The sequence below is a fragment of the Candoia aspera genome, chromosome 6 (assembly GCF_035149785.1).
Source record: "Candoia aspera isolate rCanAsp1 chromosome 6, rCanAsp1.hap2, whole genome shotgun sequence".
In the NCBI taxonomy this organism is placed as follows: domain Eukaryota; kingdom Metazoa; phylum Chordata; class Lepidosauria; order Squamata; family Boidae; genus Candoia; species Candoia aspera.
In genome coordinates, this window is record NC_086158.1 from 48709505 (window position 1) to 48726268 (window position 16764).

A 16764-nucleotide genomic window follows, 5' to 3' on the forward strand; every position below is an offset into this window, starting at 1 on the left:
AAAAAAAAAAAAGACATTTTCTTAGCTTTTTTATTTCACACTTTTCCTTTGGTTTGTACAAGAAATTTACACCGCCTGGAAAATATACAATTTCAGAAATAAAGTAAAAGAAAAATACACAGTGGTGCTAAAAGTGGGTTAAGGAAGAGGTATAGGTTGCTAATTATTACAGAAATGACATGCACCAAGCTTTTCCTTTGGTCTAATGATGTTTGTCCCAATGCACCCATTCTGCAAGCTCTCCTAACAACGGGCAATAGGGAAGAAGGTCCAGAAGTGAGTGGAGATTGCCTCTTCTCTTGGAATGCACAGAATTTCCAAAGTGCAGCTAAATGCCACCATCCTCCTGCAAACAATCCCAAACTCTGGCTGGGCTATACCCTTCCCAAATTTTTCAGACTGTTCATTTTTGCATGCAGAAGAACAAGAGGACCAGAAGCAAAAGCCAGACTAAGCTAGGAGAAAGCAGCTGATCTCTATTCTAGCAATACGGCAGCTCTTCCCAGATTGGCCTAAATAGGATGACAAAACTACAGTATGCTGTACTTTGGCTGCATCCTCGCAATAGCACATTCCCTGCTGAATTTATTTATTTATATTTATTTTTATTCAAATTTTGCTACCACCCATCTCCCCCAAAAGAGGGACTCTGGGTGGTTTTTTATAGCCAGACAAAAGAGGCTAACAACATCTAATCATCTTGGCATAGTGGGCAAGTCTTGCACTGGCTGGTCTGATTCTCATGGCTTGGAACCAAAACTCAAATCCTGCTCTGAGGCCCCTTTATTCAACCTCACCTGATCCAAATCTCTTCAGCCTCTTGTAACCACAGGGAAGTGTATTTACTTAGTCTGAAAAGATGAATCACACCTCTCCAGCAAAGAGAGCCCTTCAGCTTGTAGTTAACTGGCTATTTTGTCAGCCCAGTTCCTTTGGAAATGGCTTTTCTGCAGTCCAGAATTCTGACTTACCCTGTTTCACTGACCATTTTTCTCCTGAGCATACACTGGAAGACAAAGAGAAGAGGCCAGTTAACAATCTAGTGGCCCTCACATCTCTCTTTACAGAAATCTGTGCAGGTTCACATTACCCTCTGCAAACAGAACTTCTTTCCTTCGAAGGGAGCTCCTTGCAGTTGTCACTGGCCTCTGAGGGTAGGAAATCAGCAGTAAGGCTGGGCTGAGCACCTACTGATGTATCACTGGATCCAAATGCAGTCAGTAAACCTTGTTCAAGCAGAGATGCATGGACAGCTTTTAAGGAGAGGAAGCTGTATGGAGTGCATAGAGCAGAGTAACTCTGGTATGCAATTAGTCTTGAGCAGATTAGAAAGGTAGACAATTAGTCATTGCATCCCTACAGGACAGACTGCACTGCAAACATTTTGCCGGGCTCCAAAATGATCATGGTTCAGACTAGATCAGATCTTGTAAAAAATGACAGGGAAGGGAACATGGATGCCTGGGAAACTGAGCTTCTCGGAACCACAAAGGATACTGTACAAGGAAACAAGACTATCATGAGGGAAATGCAGGAGATTTAAACTCAGCCCCTTTTACCCTCAGATAAGTATGTAGCCTGCAGGACATGGATGTTTTTGGGCAAACAAGTAAATGCTGGATGAAGGTGAGTAGTGAGAGACATACCCAGGCAAGCAAGGCCATGGGAAAGACCCTTGGAGTAGGGTTCCAACCAAGAGCAGAAAAGGCAAGTAAGGGGAAGTGAAGACATCCCAGATCTCCTCACAGCAAATAGGTGCGCTACACTTAGGCTTTTTTTAAAAAAAATCACCCTTCAAGAATGGGGAGGAGGGGGAGTGAGATGGTAGTAATGACACAGCAATATTAACAGGGCAGTGGAACCAAAATATTTGGTACAGAGCTGGGATGAGGGGTTGAGAGATTCTGGGGACTTTTTAAAAACAAAGTAAAATGGAAAGAGATATTCTAGGGATATTTTTAAAAACAAAGAAAGTAAAATAAGTGTACAAAATTTACTGGAGCCTTACCACAACTCTTTTGTTCTTATTTTAACTTATTTTTAAGTGAAAAAAAAATTGTGCTACTGAATTCCAACATTTTTTTCTGCCAAATTTTGGTGCTATAATCTAGAGATAGGCTCTTGGATAACCAAAAAGATCCTGAGTCTGTTTTAAGAATCTTTGGTTTTTATAATACACTCCTATGCATGCCTACTCAGGAGCAAGTCCCACTGAGTTGAACAGTCTTACTCTCAGGTAAGTCTATAATATGGATGCAGCAATATGGGTGTGGGGGGGGGAGAGATTAGGTCTCTGTTTCCATAGCACAGGAGACACCATGCTTTCCCATAAAAAACCTAGCACAGGGTCTTCCCACAAAGCTTTGGGTGAATGAAGCTAAAGAACTGCAAGTATTCTGCAATTCCTTTAACCCTTTTAAAAAGCACGGAGTTTGGAGGCATGATTCAGAATCCTGAGAATCAGCTTTGAACTTAGTACAATTCAATAATATTTTTGTCCTATAAAAAGAAATAAGCTTGGACTAATGTCCAAATCTCCAATTCTTTGGCCCACATCATCTATAGGCCGAAGAATTGCCTACAAAGGTCCTTACCCTTCATAACTACTGGAAGGATGTGCAAAAAGGAAAGAAATGCAAATGTATTTCATCTGCATAGCTATCAGGGTCAGTTTTCTATAGTACAGGTTTTGACTGTATGTGCTTATGTGTTTGGGTTTCAAAAAAGATGTACTTCGCATACAACTGAGCTAAAAGTCCACGAAAAGCCTTCCATAGACAGAGCTTCTTCAGCCAGCCTAAAACAGGCATCTAACTGGATTAGCAGCTAATTAGCTGTTGAACAGCCAAATCTCCCTAATTTCTAGCAAATGAGAACCTGTTGGGTCATTTCATAAAGGTAACAGAGGAGGAGAGTAGAAGCAAAACTGCTCTACACAATCCTGGCAATTCCATCCACGCCACTCTAATCTCCAACCAGCCCAAAGAGGAGGAGGCAAGTGACGATTCCTAGGGTCTTGTGGAAGGCCAATTAGCATTGGGGCTTGAAAGGCAACAGCATCCAACAGCCTCTTCCCAAAGCAAAAGCTGTTCCTGCTTCACTTCCAGTGAAATACTAGAATAAAAGCTGCTGCTGCTTTCAAATAAAAGGTTTTGAGAGAGTGGACCCTCCTTCTCCAGGTTGGCCTGGAAATTAATGGTGGAAATCTTTAACCAGGTTCTATACCCCCTAGAGGCAAGGCCAGCTGCCTGGTTTCACACACTACTTTCAATAGCCATTAAAACTGTTGACTTACTGAGAGTTCATGACCAGGTTTAAGTGATGGAACAAGTTCTATCACTGGGATTTATCACTGTGCCTTACAGAAGGTAGCTCTTTCCACTACTGAACCCAGGCTCACTGCATTCCCAGCTACTCAGTCAGACGAAATCCCAGGGAAACATGTTCCAACCTGGCCAGTATCTCTTTGTGGCAGTGTGGCCCCTTCACTACAGCTTCCATGGGCACGTTCAGATCTCAGTAGCTGCAATCTCCTCCAGGCAGATGCCTTCACTTCCATGCAGCTCATATTCATCCATGTCCCGGGCCTCAAGTTCAAGACTGAGATGGCGCAGCTGGCACTCTAAATCACGATTGTGCTGATACATCTGGATGTAATTATGCTGCAGTTGCTTCTGGTAGCGGATGACCCTGTCCTTCTCATCTTGCCAAGTGATACGCTCAGCCTGGAAAGCTTCCCGTTGCTCCTCCCCGCGGTGTCGCTCACACAGTAGCTCTGTGCGCAGCCGTTCAGCTTGGGCACGCAAGCCCTGCAGGGTGTCTGCTGCTTGTCGCTGGGCTTTTACCTCATCACATTCAGCCAACAGGGGACAGAGTTCTCCACTAGTGGTGCGCAAGGCATCTAATTCGTGCTCCAACCGCCCCACCTTCTCACGCAGCAGCTCTGCTTCACTCTTGCGCCTGGCCAACTCATTGGCACAGACCTCTAGCTCCATTGCCTTGGTACGGGCCACCTCCTGCAAACTCAAGGCCTGTTCTTCGCTCGTATGCAGTTCAGCCCGTGCTTCTCTCAGTTGGGCCCTTAGTAACACTAGCTCATTACCCCGCTGCACGACCTCTGCCTGGGACTCCTTCAGCTGTTGTTTCAGTAATGAGATCTCACCTGACTTCTGGCAAACCTGGTGGGAAGGAAAAGAGATCTAAGATGATGGGGAAGATGCTGCGGTGTCCCATTTCAAGTTCAGCAGAGCTAAGATCTGATTCTGTGATATGAATGGTAAGAGTACCTGTTGTCTTTCAATTCAGGAAAAAAAAAATGGACCTGGTGAGATCACAACTCTTCAAGTTGCGTTCAGGTCAGCAGAGAATGAGACTGAAAGGACTTCAAACAATCCAATAATTTCAATGGGATAGACATTTTCCTGTACGTCTCCCACACAGATCAGCAAACAGGAAAAATTTCAGGGTAACAGAAAATTTCTTGACATTTCCCCTGTTCTGCTGTCCCTCCCTACATTATTTCCAAAACCACTACCAGAAACTATCAAAAAATTGTTTATCTGAGATAATATTAACCTTTGCTTTATTTAACCACAACTAACTGAATAAGATACAGTTGGCTGAATCCATATGACACACTGAACTATAAACCAGAGATAAAAATCTACACAAAGTAGAATCTCATTTTATTACTTAATATAATGTGTGAACTGTGTGCTAGAGAAAGTACATGTGAGCTCTAGTGTGACTATTTGCAAAAGCTTTTAAAAAGCTGGTGCAGTATAATTCTATGGTACAAATGGTAAAGTAAGCTTGGTCTCTCTAATCCAGTGTCTCTCAACCTTGGCAACTCTAAGACGTGTGGACTTCAACTCCCAGAATTCCCCAGCCGGCACAGCTGGCTGAGGAATTCTGGTAGTTGAAGTCCACACGTCTTAAAGTTGCCATAGTTAAGAAACACTGCTCTAACTTGTTCAGTTTAGCTGCAGGGTGAAGAATGAAAATACCCACGCCTAACACTGGTGCTGCACTCTTAAAGTTCTACGACTTTCAAGACCTATGGAGAGGCAGCCCTCCTCAATCTCCCCCGCTCACCTCCCACTTGGTCTCTTCCAACCGGGGCCCCAGCTCGGTGTGCTCCCGCTCAAAGGAGGCACAGCGTTGCTCCAGCAGCTCGCGCTCTGCCAGCAGTTGCACAAAATCCTCCTGGAGTTTCTTCTTCTCCTGCTGCAGCTGGTAAATCTGGAGTTGCAGCACCTGCTGACTACGCTGAGCCTTTTGGGCTGATTGCTGCAGCTTAGCACTGAAGCCCTGCCGGAGCTCTTCCATCTCCTCTTCACAGCGCCTCTGCTTCTCCTCATATACCTGAAAGAAAGAGGGGGGAAATCACTCCTGGAAACTAGCACTGACATAGTTGATATTATTTAACCATCTCCCTGGATTCTTAGGTTGTTGCAGAACAGTCCCTTTCCACCCTCGGCCTTTTGTAACTGTGGTCCTCCTTCCTAAAGGTTGCCTCAAACAAGGAGGGCAAGCCTACTCCTTTGCATAACCTGTAGCTCTTTTAAGTTTTAAGGAAGACAGTCAGCTGCAGGCTGGTGGTTAATGACGAGCTGGACAATAAATATTACAGCAGGACAGAACTCTACTTCTAAAAGTGCCACGGTTGTTGTTTGAGACAGGAAGTGATCAAAGTTTGAGAAAGTGATCAAACAAAGACTGATGGAAACAGAGCAGAAAAACACAGCCAAATGATCCGGGGGCTGAAGCAAACTCTCTATAAAGACAAGATTACAACTTTGAGATCTATTTGGCTTCTTTAAAAATGCAAGCAAGAAGAAAGGATAGAGGTATATACATGGTGCATGGTGAAGAAATTGGAAAGGAAAAATGGTTTTACATCGTTCGTAACAGTACCCTCTGAGATTAACCAGTGAAGCTGAACAATGAGAGATTCAGGATCCAATATTTCTTTGCGCAGCATCTAGTTAAACAGTGAAATTTACTACCACAAAATGAAGTGATGAGAGCTACCAACTTAGATGGCTTTAAAGGGGAATTAGACAAATTCATTAAGAACCTCACTATTAGTCATGATAGCAATATGCCACCTCCAAGATCAGAAGCAGCATGTCTCTGCATACTGAGGTATTCAGCACACCACAAGGTTGTAACACTGACATCTAGCTGGCCACACTAAAAAACAAAATGTTGGACTAGGTAACTTTTTAGTACAATCCAACAGCGATCTTCTTACAAGCAGCAACAGATTTATTGGCAAGAAGACTTTGGGTGAATGTAGGTATATGCAACCATTCTTAGGTCACATTAGATCTCAGCAGAAATACTCCAAAAATAGTCATTTATCAGTTTCCAAAATTACTCACCTAGATCATAGATGATAATAAAAGTTTTAAGACATATTCCAGGAATTACTTACTATGCTGAGGAAAGATCAAAGAGATAAAAGTAGAAGCAGCTAATAATGGAAGAACCAATCTCAATAATGAAAATGAAATTATATTGCTAATTAATCTTTACAGAGGACTAATTGTTTTCCAGCACTATTCCACTCAGTGCTGAAAACATCCACCCTTTTCTCCACCGAAGTTGCCAAAACAGGGGGGAAAAGGTCTGGCACTTGGCCTATCTGGCCCTCAAGGAAGCTCAGATTTCCTGCAAGTTATTGAATATAATCCAGCCCTACACCAGCTGCTACATGAAAGTTTGAAAGTTGCCTATGTCAGTCACTGATAAGGGCAGCTTTACTGCAGAAGCAGCCTTTAGAAAACAAACACTGTCCCCCACCTTTGTATATCAGAAAGAGCAACAAGATACACTCATTCCCACACCCAGCTTACCTGGCATATGGCCACCTCATTCTCATCCAGACTCTCTCTTAAATGCTGCAGCTCAGCTTCACGCTCCTTCAGCTTCTCTTCAAGTTCGTGGACAAGAAGGGCTTCATCAGTGCCACTATGCGTAGGGGAGCGTCCTCCACAGGAACCACTGTCAGAGGAAGGATGCCCACGGCCACTCAGGGAACCCGTGCTCTTGCTCGAGGATGACCGCCCACTGTCTGAGTTTGACGGGCCAGTAAGACCTCGTGAACTGCTGCTGGCATGGCTGTCAAGATTAGCATGGCCCATGGAGATGCTGACCGGCTCTATTTGCTGGCTGCACCCAGTACTATATGTGGGTAGGCTGGAGAGGGAATTGCGTCCAGAGTCTGACATTGTTCCAGAGTGGGAGCTAGTACGGCAGCTCAAAGAACTGAGCTTCTCTGTAGTACTTACAGTATTGGAACCAAAGAGCTGGGCTAGGCTGGACTGGCTCTCAGAGAGCACCGAGGTCCCAGGACGCAGCGCCAAGTGGCCCTGCAGTGGGACGTTGCGGTTCTTTGGCATAACTGGCTTGAAGGCTGTAGGGCGAATTAGCGTCTTCTCCATGTTCTGAGAAACAGCAGAAAGCAGAACTTGATGATGGAAGGACAAATTAACTAAAGCCCTCTCCCCTTAATATGCTTTCAGTAAGTCACAAGCAGAAATACTCAATACATTTCATAAAAGAAGAAATGGCTCCTCTCGATCCTCAAACAAGGTTAGAGGAGGTTCATTTGGGATAGTGTCTTCCTCATCAGTTGTGCCAACAGTTCCCAGGCTAGGAAGGCTCTCACAATCCGCCACTTACGGCCAACACAGATAGATGCAATCCAGCACATCCTTTAATCAGTGTGGACTGAATGGCAGAGCTTCCTTACCCCTGTGCTGCTAGGGACGCAGAAGGGAAAAAATCCCTCACTGATGCTATACGTTTTCTCAAAAGGTGAACCACTTGCTTTCGCTATGAAAGTAAAGGTAGGAAACGTTTAGCAGGCCCACTGGGGGAAGAAGGGGCATTAGGATTTTGTCCTGTTCAATCTGTATTCATCATCATCTAGATCAGAAATTGGCAAGCTGCAGCCTTCAACCTTTTTTTTTTTTGCAGCCCCCCATAACTTTCAGGATTATGCCACAACGATTCTTGGAACACATATTGAATAAAAATGGCATCGTTTTCCTCCAATCTTTTTTTAAAAATCAAGTGAAATAAATATATTACATCTCCCAAAAACTAAATCTATCAATTTCAATGGTGGGGGGGAGAACTAAACCTCAGAAATGATTAAAGGGCCCGAAATTCCAGTTCTAGCTCCTGTGGTGGCATCATCTCCCTTGGCCACCAGGAAAAAAAATCAACCGAAGTGTAAGATTCTAGAGCCTGGCCCAGGTAGATAGCCTACCCCTGCTTTAGGTGGAAAGTTCTAATTGTCCTGCCAAAGTGCTGCCTCTTCTTACCTTCTCAAGCTTCCCTGAAACAGGAACCAACTTGGGAGGTGGTCCACGGATGGTGCCACCCCGTGGCTTGTCATCCTGCAGATCTTCTGCATCACTACAGGGGCTGACAGGGGATACGGCTTCCGCCCAGTCCTCTTCGCTACCGTACGCATAGCTGCTCTTCTTCGTAGGCAGCCCGTGACACAGAAGCTCTTGGGAGCCAGCACTTCCACGCAGGGGGAAAGCACCAAACTCAGCTGTGGCCTTATGGCAAGGCCGGCCTGAAATAAGGCTGCTGACACTTCCCATGTCTGCAGGGGATGAGCCGGCACCAGTACGGAGCTGGGAAGCCCCTTCAGAGACACATTCAATGGAGACAGGCAAGTTCTGCACTATGGCCATGATGGTCACAGTAGAGCCTCTTCAGGTGATCTGAAAGAAAGGAAAAATATAAACTGAGAACAGACACTGGAGATGGTTAGGCAACTTTTGAGCTTTGTGTTATGGCTACTTCTATGAACTGCATAGAAATCTGAATTTCTGCAAATCTGGGCCAAGATACTACACTCTGTAAGACGGATTCACACAACAAAAACCTATGCCCAAACAAATAAACTATACTTTACCTTAATGTGGTGGCCTGGTTCATACAACATATTAACAAATGACCCAACCCCATTTTTTTTCTGTCTAGTGTGCTGTCTGACTACTTTTAAACTGTATCTAAGATAGTTGTTTTGAACTGTGGTATTGATTTTGTTTATGACTTGGATGATTGGCAAAAAATATTTATTTTCAGTTACCTAACTAATTAAACACAGCCTGGTGTGGTGCAGAGTGGTAGGTGGCAATATTGCAACTGAAACTCTCCCACGACCCAAGTTCGATCCCAGCAGAAGCTGGATTCTTGGGTAGCTGGCTCAGGTTGACTCAGCCTTCCATCCTTCCGAGGTTGGTAAAATGAGTACCCAGCTTGCTGGGGAAGGTGACGACTGGGGAAGGCAATGGCAAACCACCCTGCTTTAGTCTGCCAAGAAAATGTCGTGAAAGCGGTGTCCCTCCAAAGGGTCAGACATGACTCGGTGCTTGCACAGGGGACCTTTCACCTTTCACCTTTTTTCAACTAACTAAAAGTCTAAAGAGATATCAAATTGCAATGAAATATATTAACTGTAGCTGAAGCCAAGAGCCTCACTCTCCTTGTCCTATTTTCAATGTAATAATTACTGTCAATCATATTTAGAGCACAATTTTTAATGATATATAAAATTGGGCAAAAGAAATAGCAGCTGATAGATATACATGTTTACTAAAAACTTCACTGCCAGATTCATGAAAAATGGTTACTGCCCACTGTGCACAAATAAACCAGATAAATGACATTTGTTCAGTGTTATTATTGTAATCCCATGTGCTAGAAATTTGGTTCTTCAAAAGGAAATGGAGGATAAGAGAAAATGAAGGATAAGAGTTTTTGAGAAGAACATTCTGTTGTCAATTGCTGCTGCATAGCAGTAGGTAATGCAACTTCTCCCTTCTTCCTCCTTTACATTCACACACAGAAGAATAAACTGCAGCCTGTCCAAGCCCCAACCACAGCATCAATTCAATTTCCCATGTATAAAACAGTGCATGTCCTTCCTCTGTCCCCTGCTCCACAAGCATGTGTTTTTTGAAAATGAAAATGACATCAGCAGAAGAGATAGTGAAGAGATTCACACCCCTGCTATGTCTAGAGCAGTGTTTCTCAACCTTGGGAAATTTAAGATATGTGGACTTCAACTCCCAGAATTCCCCAGCTGTGGGAATTCTGGGAGTTGAAGTCCATACATCTTAAAGTTCCCAAGGTTGAGAAACACTGCTCTAGACAGAAGCAGGGGACGGGACTCAGCCAAGCCAACCGGCATCTGACAAATCGTGCATTTTCTGACTCAAGGCCCAAATCCCAGACCTGGACTCTCTTAAGACAACACAAGACAGGCCTTGGACTCCACAAAGCAAAGTTGTTTATCATTTCCCAGCTCCATGCTCTGCCAGACCACGGGTCATTGGAAAGGTCTGTTAAAATGGCCAAATGGAGGGAAATGGGAAAAACGGCTTTGGGGGAGAATGGAAAACCTCAAGAAAGCGGAAGGAAAAGCAAAGCAAAGAATAAGCTAAGGAGCAGAGACTTTGTGTATTTCACATTTTATTCACATAGCAGACATCAGTGATCTATTTCTCTCAACTGTCATGCAGAGGCTGGCATCAGCCACAGGAAACTCACTCGGTGACTTTGGGCCAGTCCCATTCTCTCAGTCCAACTACGTTATAGAGTTGCTTGGGGGAGAGAAAATTAGACAATGGAGTGCTAGTATGGACTGCCCTGAGTTCCTGGAGGAAAGGCAGGATAAAAATAAACATTCTAAACTAGACTAAAATAAGATTGGGTAATTTGTGGTTCAGCGTGTTGCAGAAATCCAGCCTGTGTGTGTCTTTGCCGGCATTTTGTGGTCATAAGGATATCTGCAACTTGATTATGGTAGCCATAGTTAAACCGTAACACAGATTACTTATTTTGGCACATCATGTTAGCATACCATGCAGATGCAACAACTGTACTTTGTTAAATCAAGTTTATTGTTTAGCATGTTATGTGAATCCAGCCAAAAGGTATCCAAATGCAGATTAAGAGGGACAGGCAATATCATCTTTTTTTTATCTGTTCAATCGCGCCCGATTCTCAGAGACTGCCTGGACAAATCCCTGCAGTTTTCTTGGCAAGGTTTTTCAGAAGTGGTTTGCCATTGTCTCCTTCCTAGGGCTGAGAGAAAGTGACTGGCCCACGGTCACCCAGCTGGCTTTGTGCCTCAGGCGGAACTAGAACTCATGGTCTCCTGGTTTCTAGCCTGGTGCCTTAATCGCTACACCAGACTGGCTCTCTAATGATATCTTAGCTTCTTACAAATAGAAGGGAAATCTTCCTCTAAAGTAAGATTAAAGCCTACTTTCCATGGGTGGTGATGGTAGGGTTTTTTTTCCTTCCCTTGATTCAGGCAGACTTGCTAAATAAAGCATCAGACCTTAGAGACTATGGTGTTTGCAAATCTTCCCACGCTTCTCACACCCCAGAGTTCTTACACAGATGCCATGTTTATATGAAAACTTAACTCAATTTTACTGAGATGAGGTGTTTGGGTGGGTTTTGGTTTTTTTGGTTTGTTTGTTTGCTGGGAATGCCTCAAGTCTAATTTTGTTTCTGTTCAGTGTTGTTCTAAACAGATGCTATACATGTATTTCTCTGTGTATGTACGTGCAATATGTAAATCTGAAAGATTCAGCATAATTAATATTTCATTGCCAACCTCACAATTCTTCAGCACCAGCAAGTTTCTGTGTGTACGTCATAGCACATGCACACATCCATGTATGCACACACACATTCAGACATACAGACCACATGCACGCACACCCAAGTGACAGCAATAGTGTAAGAGCCACTTTCATTTACAGAGCATTTTAACCTGTTTCTTTCCAGGCATTCTTTGGGGTTCCTCCCTCAGGCTTTTGTTTCAAAGGAGCACTATGTCACCTACCTGGGGGAAATAGTAATAGCCCAAAACATGCTCATCTGGAAAGAAGATCAGCCTCTCCCGGCTACGAGGATTAATGTGGATGACCTGTACCTACAGCAAGATGGTTTATTCCAGCTGCCTCTCCTAATTATAAAGGGCTGGTATGGGCAATTATAATAATAGATTTATACGTCTCCAAGAAATTCTGAGTGTGTCTGTTGTCCATCTGCTTTGGCACTGTGAACTGTTTACAAGCATTTTCCTTCTGCAGTTGATGTTCAAGTCTCACAGGGATCAGAAGCAATTCCACTGAACAAAAAGAAATCATGGACCAAACATTTTATATAACATGTTTTTGTAAATCTATCCCAGAAAGGCGCTAGCACCTTCTGCAAGAGCATTGTCCCGTTAATTAATGTTCAGTGTAGGGGGCAGTCTATCCATTCAGGGACCTGCAAAATACTTGCCTGGAGTGACAAATACGAGGGTTCCAGAAGGTTATTTCCATGCTCTGCCACCAACAAAGGACAGCGCTGGGGGAGGGAAGTCCAAGTAGCAGCCACAGTAGCAGCTGCCACCCCCCCACCCCCCTTGCTGCTGCCTATAGAACAGATTTCCTTTTTATAACCTGCCCTCTCTACTGTGCTTTAAATAGAAAACGCCGGTATCTCCCGCCCCTGCCGGCAGTTCAGGATCATGGAGTGGAACTAACTCACATTTATTTTAACCTTAGGCACTAGTCCAGCCCTTGCTCAGCTCCATCTTGGGCAGACCTGGATGTCACTAGTCCTGCAAAAACAACAGATCTGCAACGGGATGCTGAGGAGGTGAAACAACTATGACCTCTGACTTAATATCTTGGCTATACTTTCCTTTCTTTTTGCAAACATTTACCTCTGTCCCATACCTCCTCGGCTCTCTAACGGAAGACAGGCTCCTTCAATAACCCCCAGGGTAAAGGGGTTTAGAGTTCATTGCACTATTACTGGGATGATTAAAATGAAAGACTTTGCTCTTGAATTTAAGAGTCTCTGGATTAGGCCTCTCAAGTTACATCTATAAATGCAGAAATGTACATCAGAACTACTTAAGACCAAGGCAACCATCACTTCTGGAGGGAGAAAAACACACGCTTGGTATTTCTGATACAGTAACCCTCCCCACACAATACATGGTCATGTTACACAAGCCTTAATAACAGAAAGAAAATACAATGATAATATGTAAAATCAGATTGGGTTAGGTTCTGGATGTGTCAGGGAGTCAGATGAGATCATCACTCCACAGTTCCAATACTGGGTTCCTCTCAATATTGTGGATACAACTTCCATTATTTCTGACCATCCCTGGCCATGCTGATGGATGCTGCTGGGGTTACAAGAATAAATCAAAAGACAATTCATCTAATTATCACCATTTCTCACAGATCAAACAGAGACCAAGTTTTCTTCTTGCCTTACATATTATTCAGCTCATCAATCCAAGAAGGTTGCATCATTAAGTTATCTCTGTATCATCCCTCTTTTCATTATTCCTCTCTGCCCTCACGCCACCAACAGCTGTAAGTACATTTAATCTTCTGCTCTTAACTATACACCGTGCATCAGATGAAGTGGGCTGTGATCCATCAAAAGCTTATGCCATAACAAACTAGTTAGTCTTCTATATGCCATCAGATTCTTTGTTATTTTTGCCACCAAAACAAAACAAAACACAGCTACCCCTCTGGAAACATGGGGAGGGAATTATCCTGGTCCACAATCTGGTACTATCTAGATAGTACTCTCTAGGGTTTCCAACTCTACTGGTAGATGTTACCTGATGATGCTAGACCAGTGTTTCTCAACCGTGGCAACTTTAAAAAGTGTGGACTTCAACTTCCAGAATTCCACAGCCAGCATAGCTTAAAGTTGCCAAGGTTGAAAAACACTGTGCTAGACAGTGGACCCAGAATCTTGTGTTACAGAGCTCTGCTGTGAATGTAGATCTGAGCAGGATCTATCCTTGAATGAGCAACAGAACTTCAACACAGTTAAAACCCTTAAAAATGTTCCTTGAAGTAGTACTATTTAAAGTGTGAAGTAGTACTATTTAAAATATAAAGAATATACCAGATGCTTTACAATATAGCAAAATGACAAGAGCTAAAGCCTAGACTAAATCAGCACAGATTTTTAGAGAGAGACAACATAAAGGAGGCAGAGGAAAGACACATAGATCAGGAGGCACAATTTAAATGAAGTCATAACAATTCAGGGGTTGGGATGGAAGCATATACATATGGTCTTAAGAAAGGAGGAGCAGAACAGAGAAAACTGTTTCAGGTACAGACTTCAGCAGACAGGGATTCAGACACAAGCATCCTTTGCTAACTGCAATCACTAGAAGGAAATAAACAAAACCCTTCTATTTGTACTTGGAAATATACTTGCTTATATCCAGAATCTAATTATTTTTACTGTCCCAATGCTTTCACTGTAACTTTTCCCAATACATGTCCTGAGGACTGCATCTCTAAATACTTAAGCTGAAGCCCTATTCATACCAACTGGGCAAAAGTTCATTGAACTAGGCTGAGGTTGTTAATTGTGCTGCTGGTAATCACGAAACAAGTCTGCAAGCCATGTGAAAAAAGGCTAGGAAGCTTAAATCTGAAAAATATCAATCCCCTGATAAGTTGTTGGCCGCTGTGAAATTATGATTTGCACTATCTTGTGTACAACATATGTGCATATATGCTGTCCTTATTTTTAGCCATATAGGGTTATTTTGAATCTGGAAAGAAGCAAATCACATTACTGCACTGGACAGCAGCACAAAACAAGGAGTGAACATCTGTAGATGTTTCTGTTACATGCTTTTTTTTAACTGATTATACTCTAGAGAGGGGGGTAGCTGATGAATTATATTGCCATGTGTTATAACATTTATAAGTAAAATAGATATATATTGTATTTGCAGCAAAGATGTCAACAATAAGCAACTGAATTTGGGGAGTTGTACATTTTTAGGGAGCAGCAATCTGAGGATTCAGGACAGAACAGATTTCATCAGTGAGCCTCCAACCAAATGAAAGACTTCAGTCCTACACCTCCCAAAAAACCTGTGACTATTAAGTGGGCAGAACTCAAGATCAGAGCAATGAGGTAAAAAGACTGGTGATGGATGTGATCTGCTTTAGGGAGGAGATGTTTCTTTAAAGATATAGTAGTGATAATAAGCAAGCACATGAGAATATCTAATTCTGCTATTCAATGTACTAATCAACTTATCTCACTTTAAAATAATTCCCTATGTCTATCATAAATCCATTACTGTTTTAAGGGGAAGAGGGATCAGTAGCAGCTCTACTAAGCATGCCACATCCAGGCTACAAAGTCCAAGTGACCATTAGATGGTAGAAAAGGAAGTTGTCTTTATTTGTTACTTTTTAGTTATTGTCCAGATTTTTGCAGTCCAGAGACTTCCTAAATTCCAAGCAATAGAATGTAACTGAGAAAGTAGGCCAATGTACTCACCAGTCAGGATTAAATTCAAAAGGTGCAAGATTATATGTATAGTGACCCTACAGTGGGGTTGTCCGCAGGAAATGGAATGTAACTTTTGTATTTGTAGATAATGGTAGGCTTGGTCCTTCATAGTATGGTGACTAGGAGGATACAATCATAACAGAACTGAAGAGAATTATCCTAAAATCTTCATTTCAATGAAAGGAACACAGTTGATAGCTGTCTTTATACTGAAGGACGATGAACTGATTGGGGACAAAGTCACTCTGAAAGTAGTTCTCTCAGTTAACTGACTTGTAATTTTAAAATAAGCTAGTTCTCTTGGTTACACAGAAAAAAACCCTATTAAAGCATGAAAGCAGCATGAACTTTAAAACTCATTTTAAAGTTACCCCCGGAGGTAAGACAGGCCCCCACTCTCCTGGCCTTCCGGAAGGGGGTTAAGACATGGTTATACCACCTTGCTTGGGATGGTAGGGGGGATAGCAATTCATGGGGGTGGTTCGTACTGTGATGGTGCCAAGGATAAGATCTTTATTTGCCATCTTGAATTTTATATTTTATATTTTGTATCTGTATTTGTATGCATTTATCTTTATCTTTATATTGTATTGTTTTTAGCAATTTGTCATCTTTATCACCTGTAAGCTGCCCAGAGTTGTTTGTGAGATGGGCAGTAGAGAAATATGACAAATAAATAAATTAAATAAATAAATACCAAAGTAACTTATATCCAAGTAGTTGGCTAATTGTTTTATAGATTTGAGGTTCTTCATAGGACCACTACCTGGGTGGGGGGTTATTTCCTTGTACTATAGTATCATTGTTATTGGCCTTAGAATAGTCCTGGAAGACAGATTCAAGACAGAAGAACTGTGGCCTAAGAAAGCTCACATTAAGCATGCCAAATGAGGATTTAGCCATTCAGTCTGGCCAAAAAGAGGGCTACATTAAAACAAAGCCGAACAAAAACCAATGGAATGGTGAAGAAGTTTTCTGTTGTTGTTTTTTTCCAAATTGTTCACTCACAGCATGGAAATCAAGAAAAAACTTTTCAGGAGCTCATCATCCACTTGGGGTAGGCTGGGAGGTGGGGTTTTGGAAGAGCGGGGAGTGCGGAGGGTGCTGAAGTTAGAAACACAGAATCCCCAAAATGTAACTGCTATCTTATTTCATATGTTTTAATCTAAAGGTTGGGAATACAAACTCAAATACACTTAATTCAAATAAATTTCCCTGATTAAATTTGTCATATTTCCAAAAGTGGTAGAAGATTGTGATTGCATGTAAGGAACTGGAGCACTGAAATCTGCTGTCATCATTCAGGTCAGATGGCTTGTCCATCTGGCCTAGCTTTGATCACTAGCTCCCCAGGGTCTCTGACAG

General features: G+C 42.6%; 2 protein-coding genes across 7 annotated transcripts in view; both read right to left on the reverse strand.

Moving 5' to 3' along the window:
* The window catches only part of TWNK (twinkle mtDNA helicase), a 372148-nt gene that overhangs the window by 281209 nt on the left and 74175 nt on the right, over positions 1-16764 (reverse strand). The gene's annotated exons all lie outside the window — the stretch shown is intronic.
* Positions 1-16764, reverse strand: part of LZTS2 (leucine zipper tumor suppressor 2) — a 61992-nt gene that overhangs the window by 3673 nt on the left and 41555 nt on the right. For 3 of the 4 annotated variants that reach the window (XM_063307058.1, XM_063307057.1, XM_063307060.1), the window contains 4 exons: positions 8337-8747; positions 6861-7451; positions 5095-5364; positions 12-4178 (listed from right to left, as the gene is read on the reverse strand). In XM_063307058.1, coding sequence (XP_063163128.1) covers positions 3510-4178; positions 5095-5364; positions 6861-7451; positions 8337-8717 — 1911 coding nt within the window. In that variant the 5' untranslated portion in view covers positions 8718-8747 and the 3' untranslated portion in view covers positions 12-3509. Of the gene's footprint in view, positions 1-11; positions 4179-5094; positions 5365-6860; positions 7452-8336; positions 8748-16764 lie in introns of those variants that run through there. The other variant, XR_010068202.1, reaches the window with a different exon arrangement.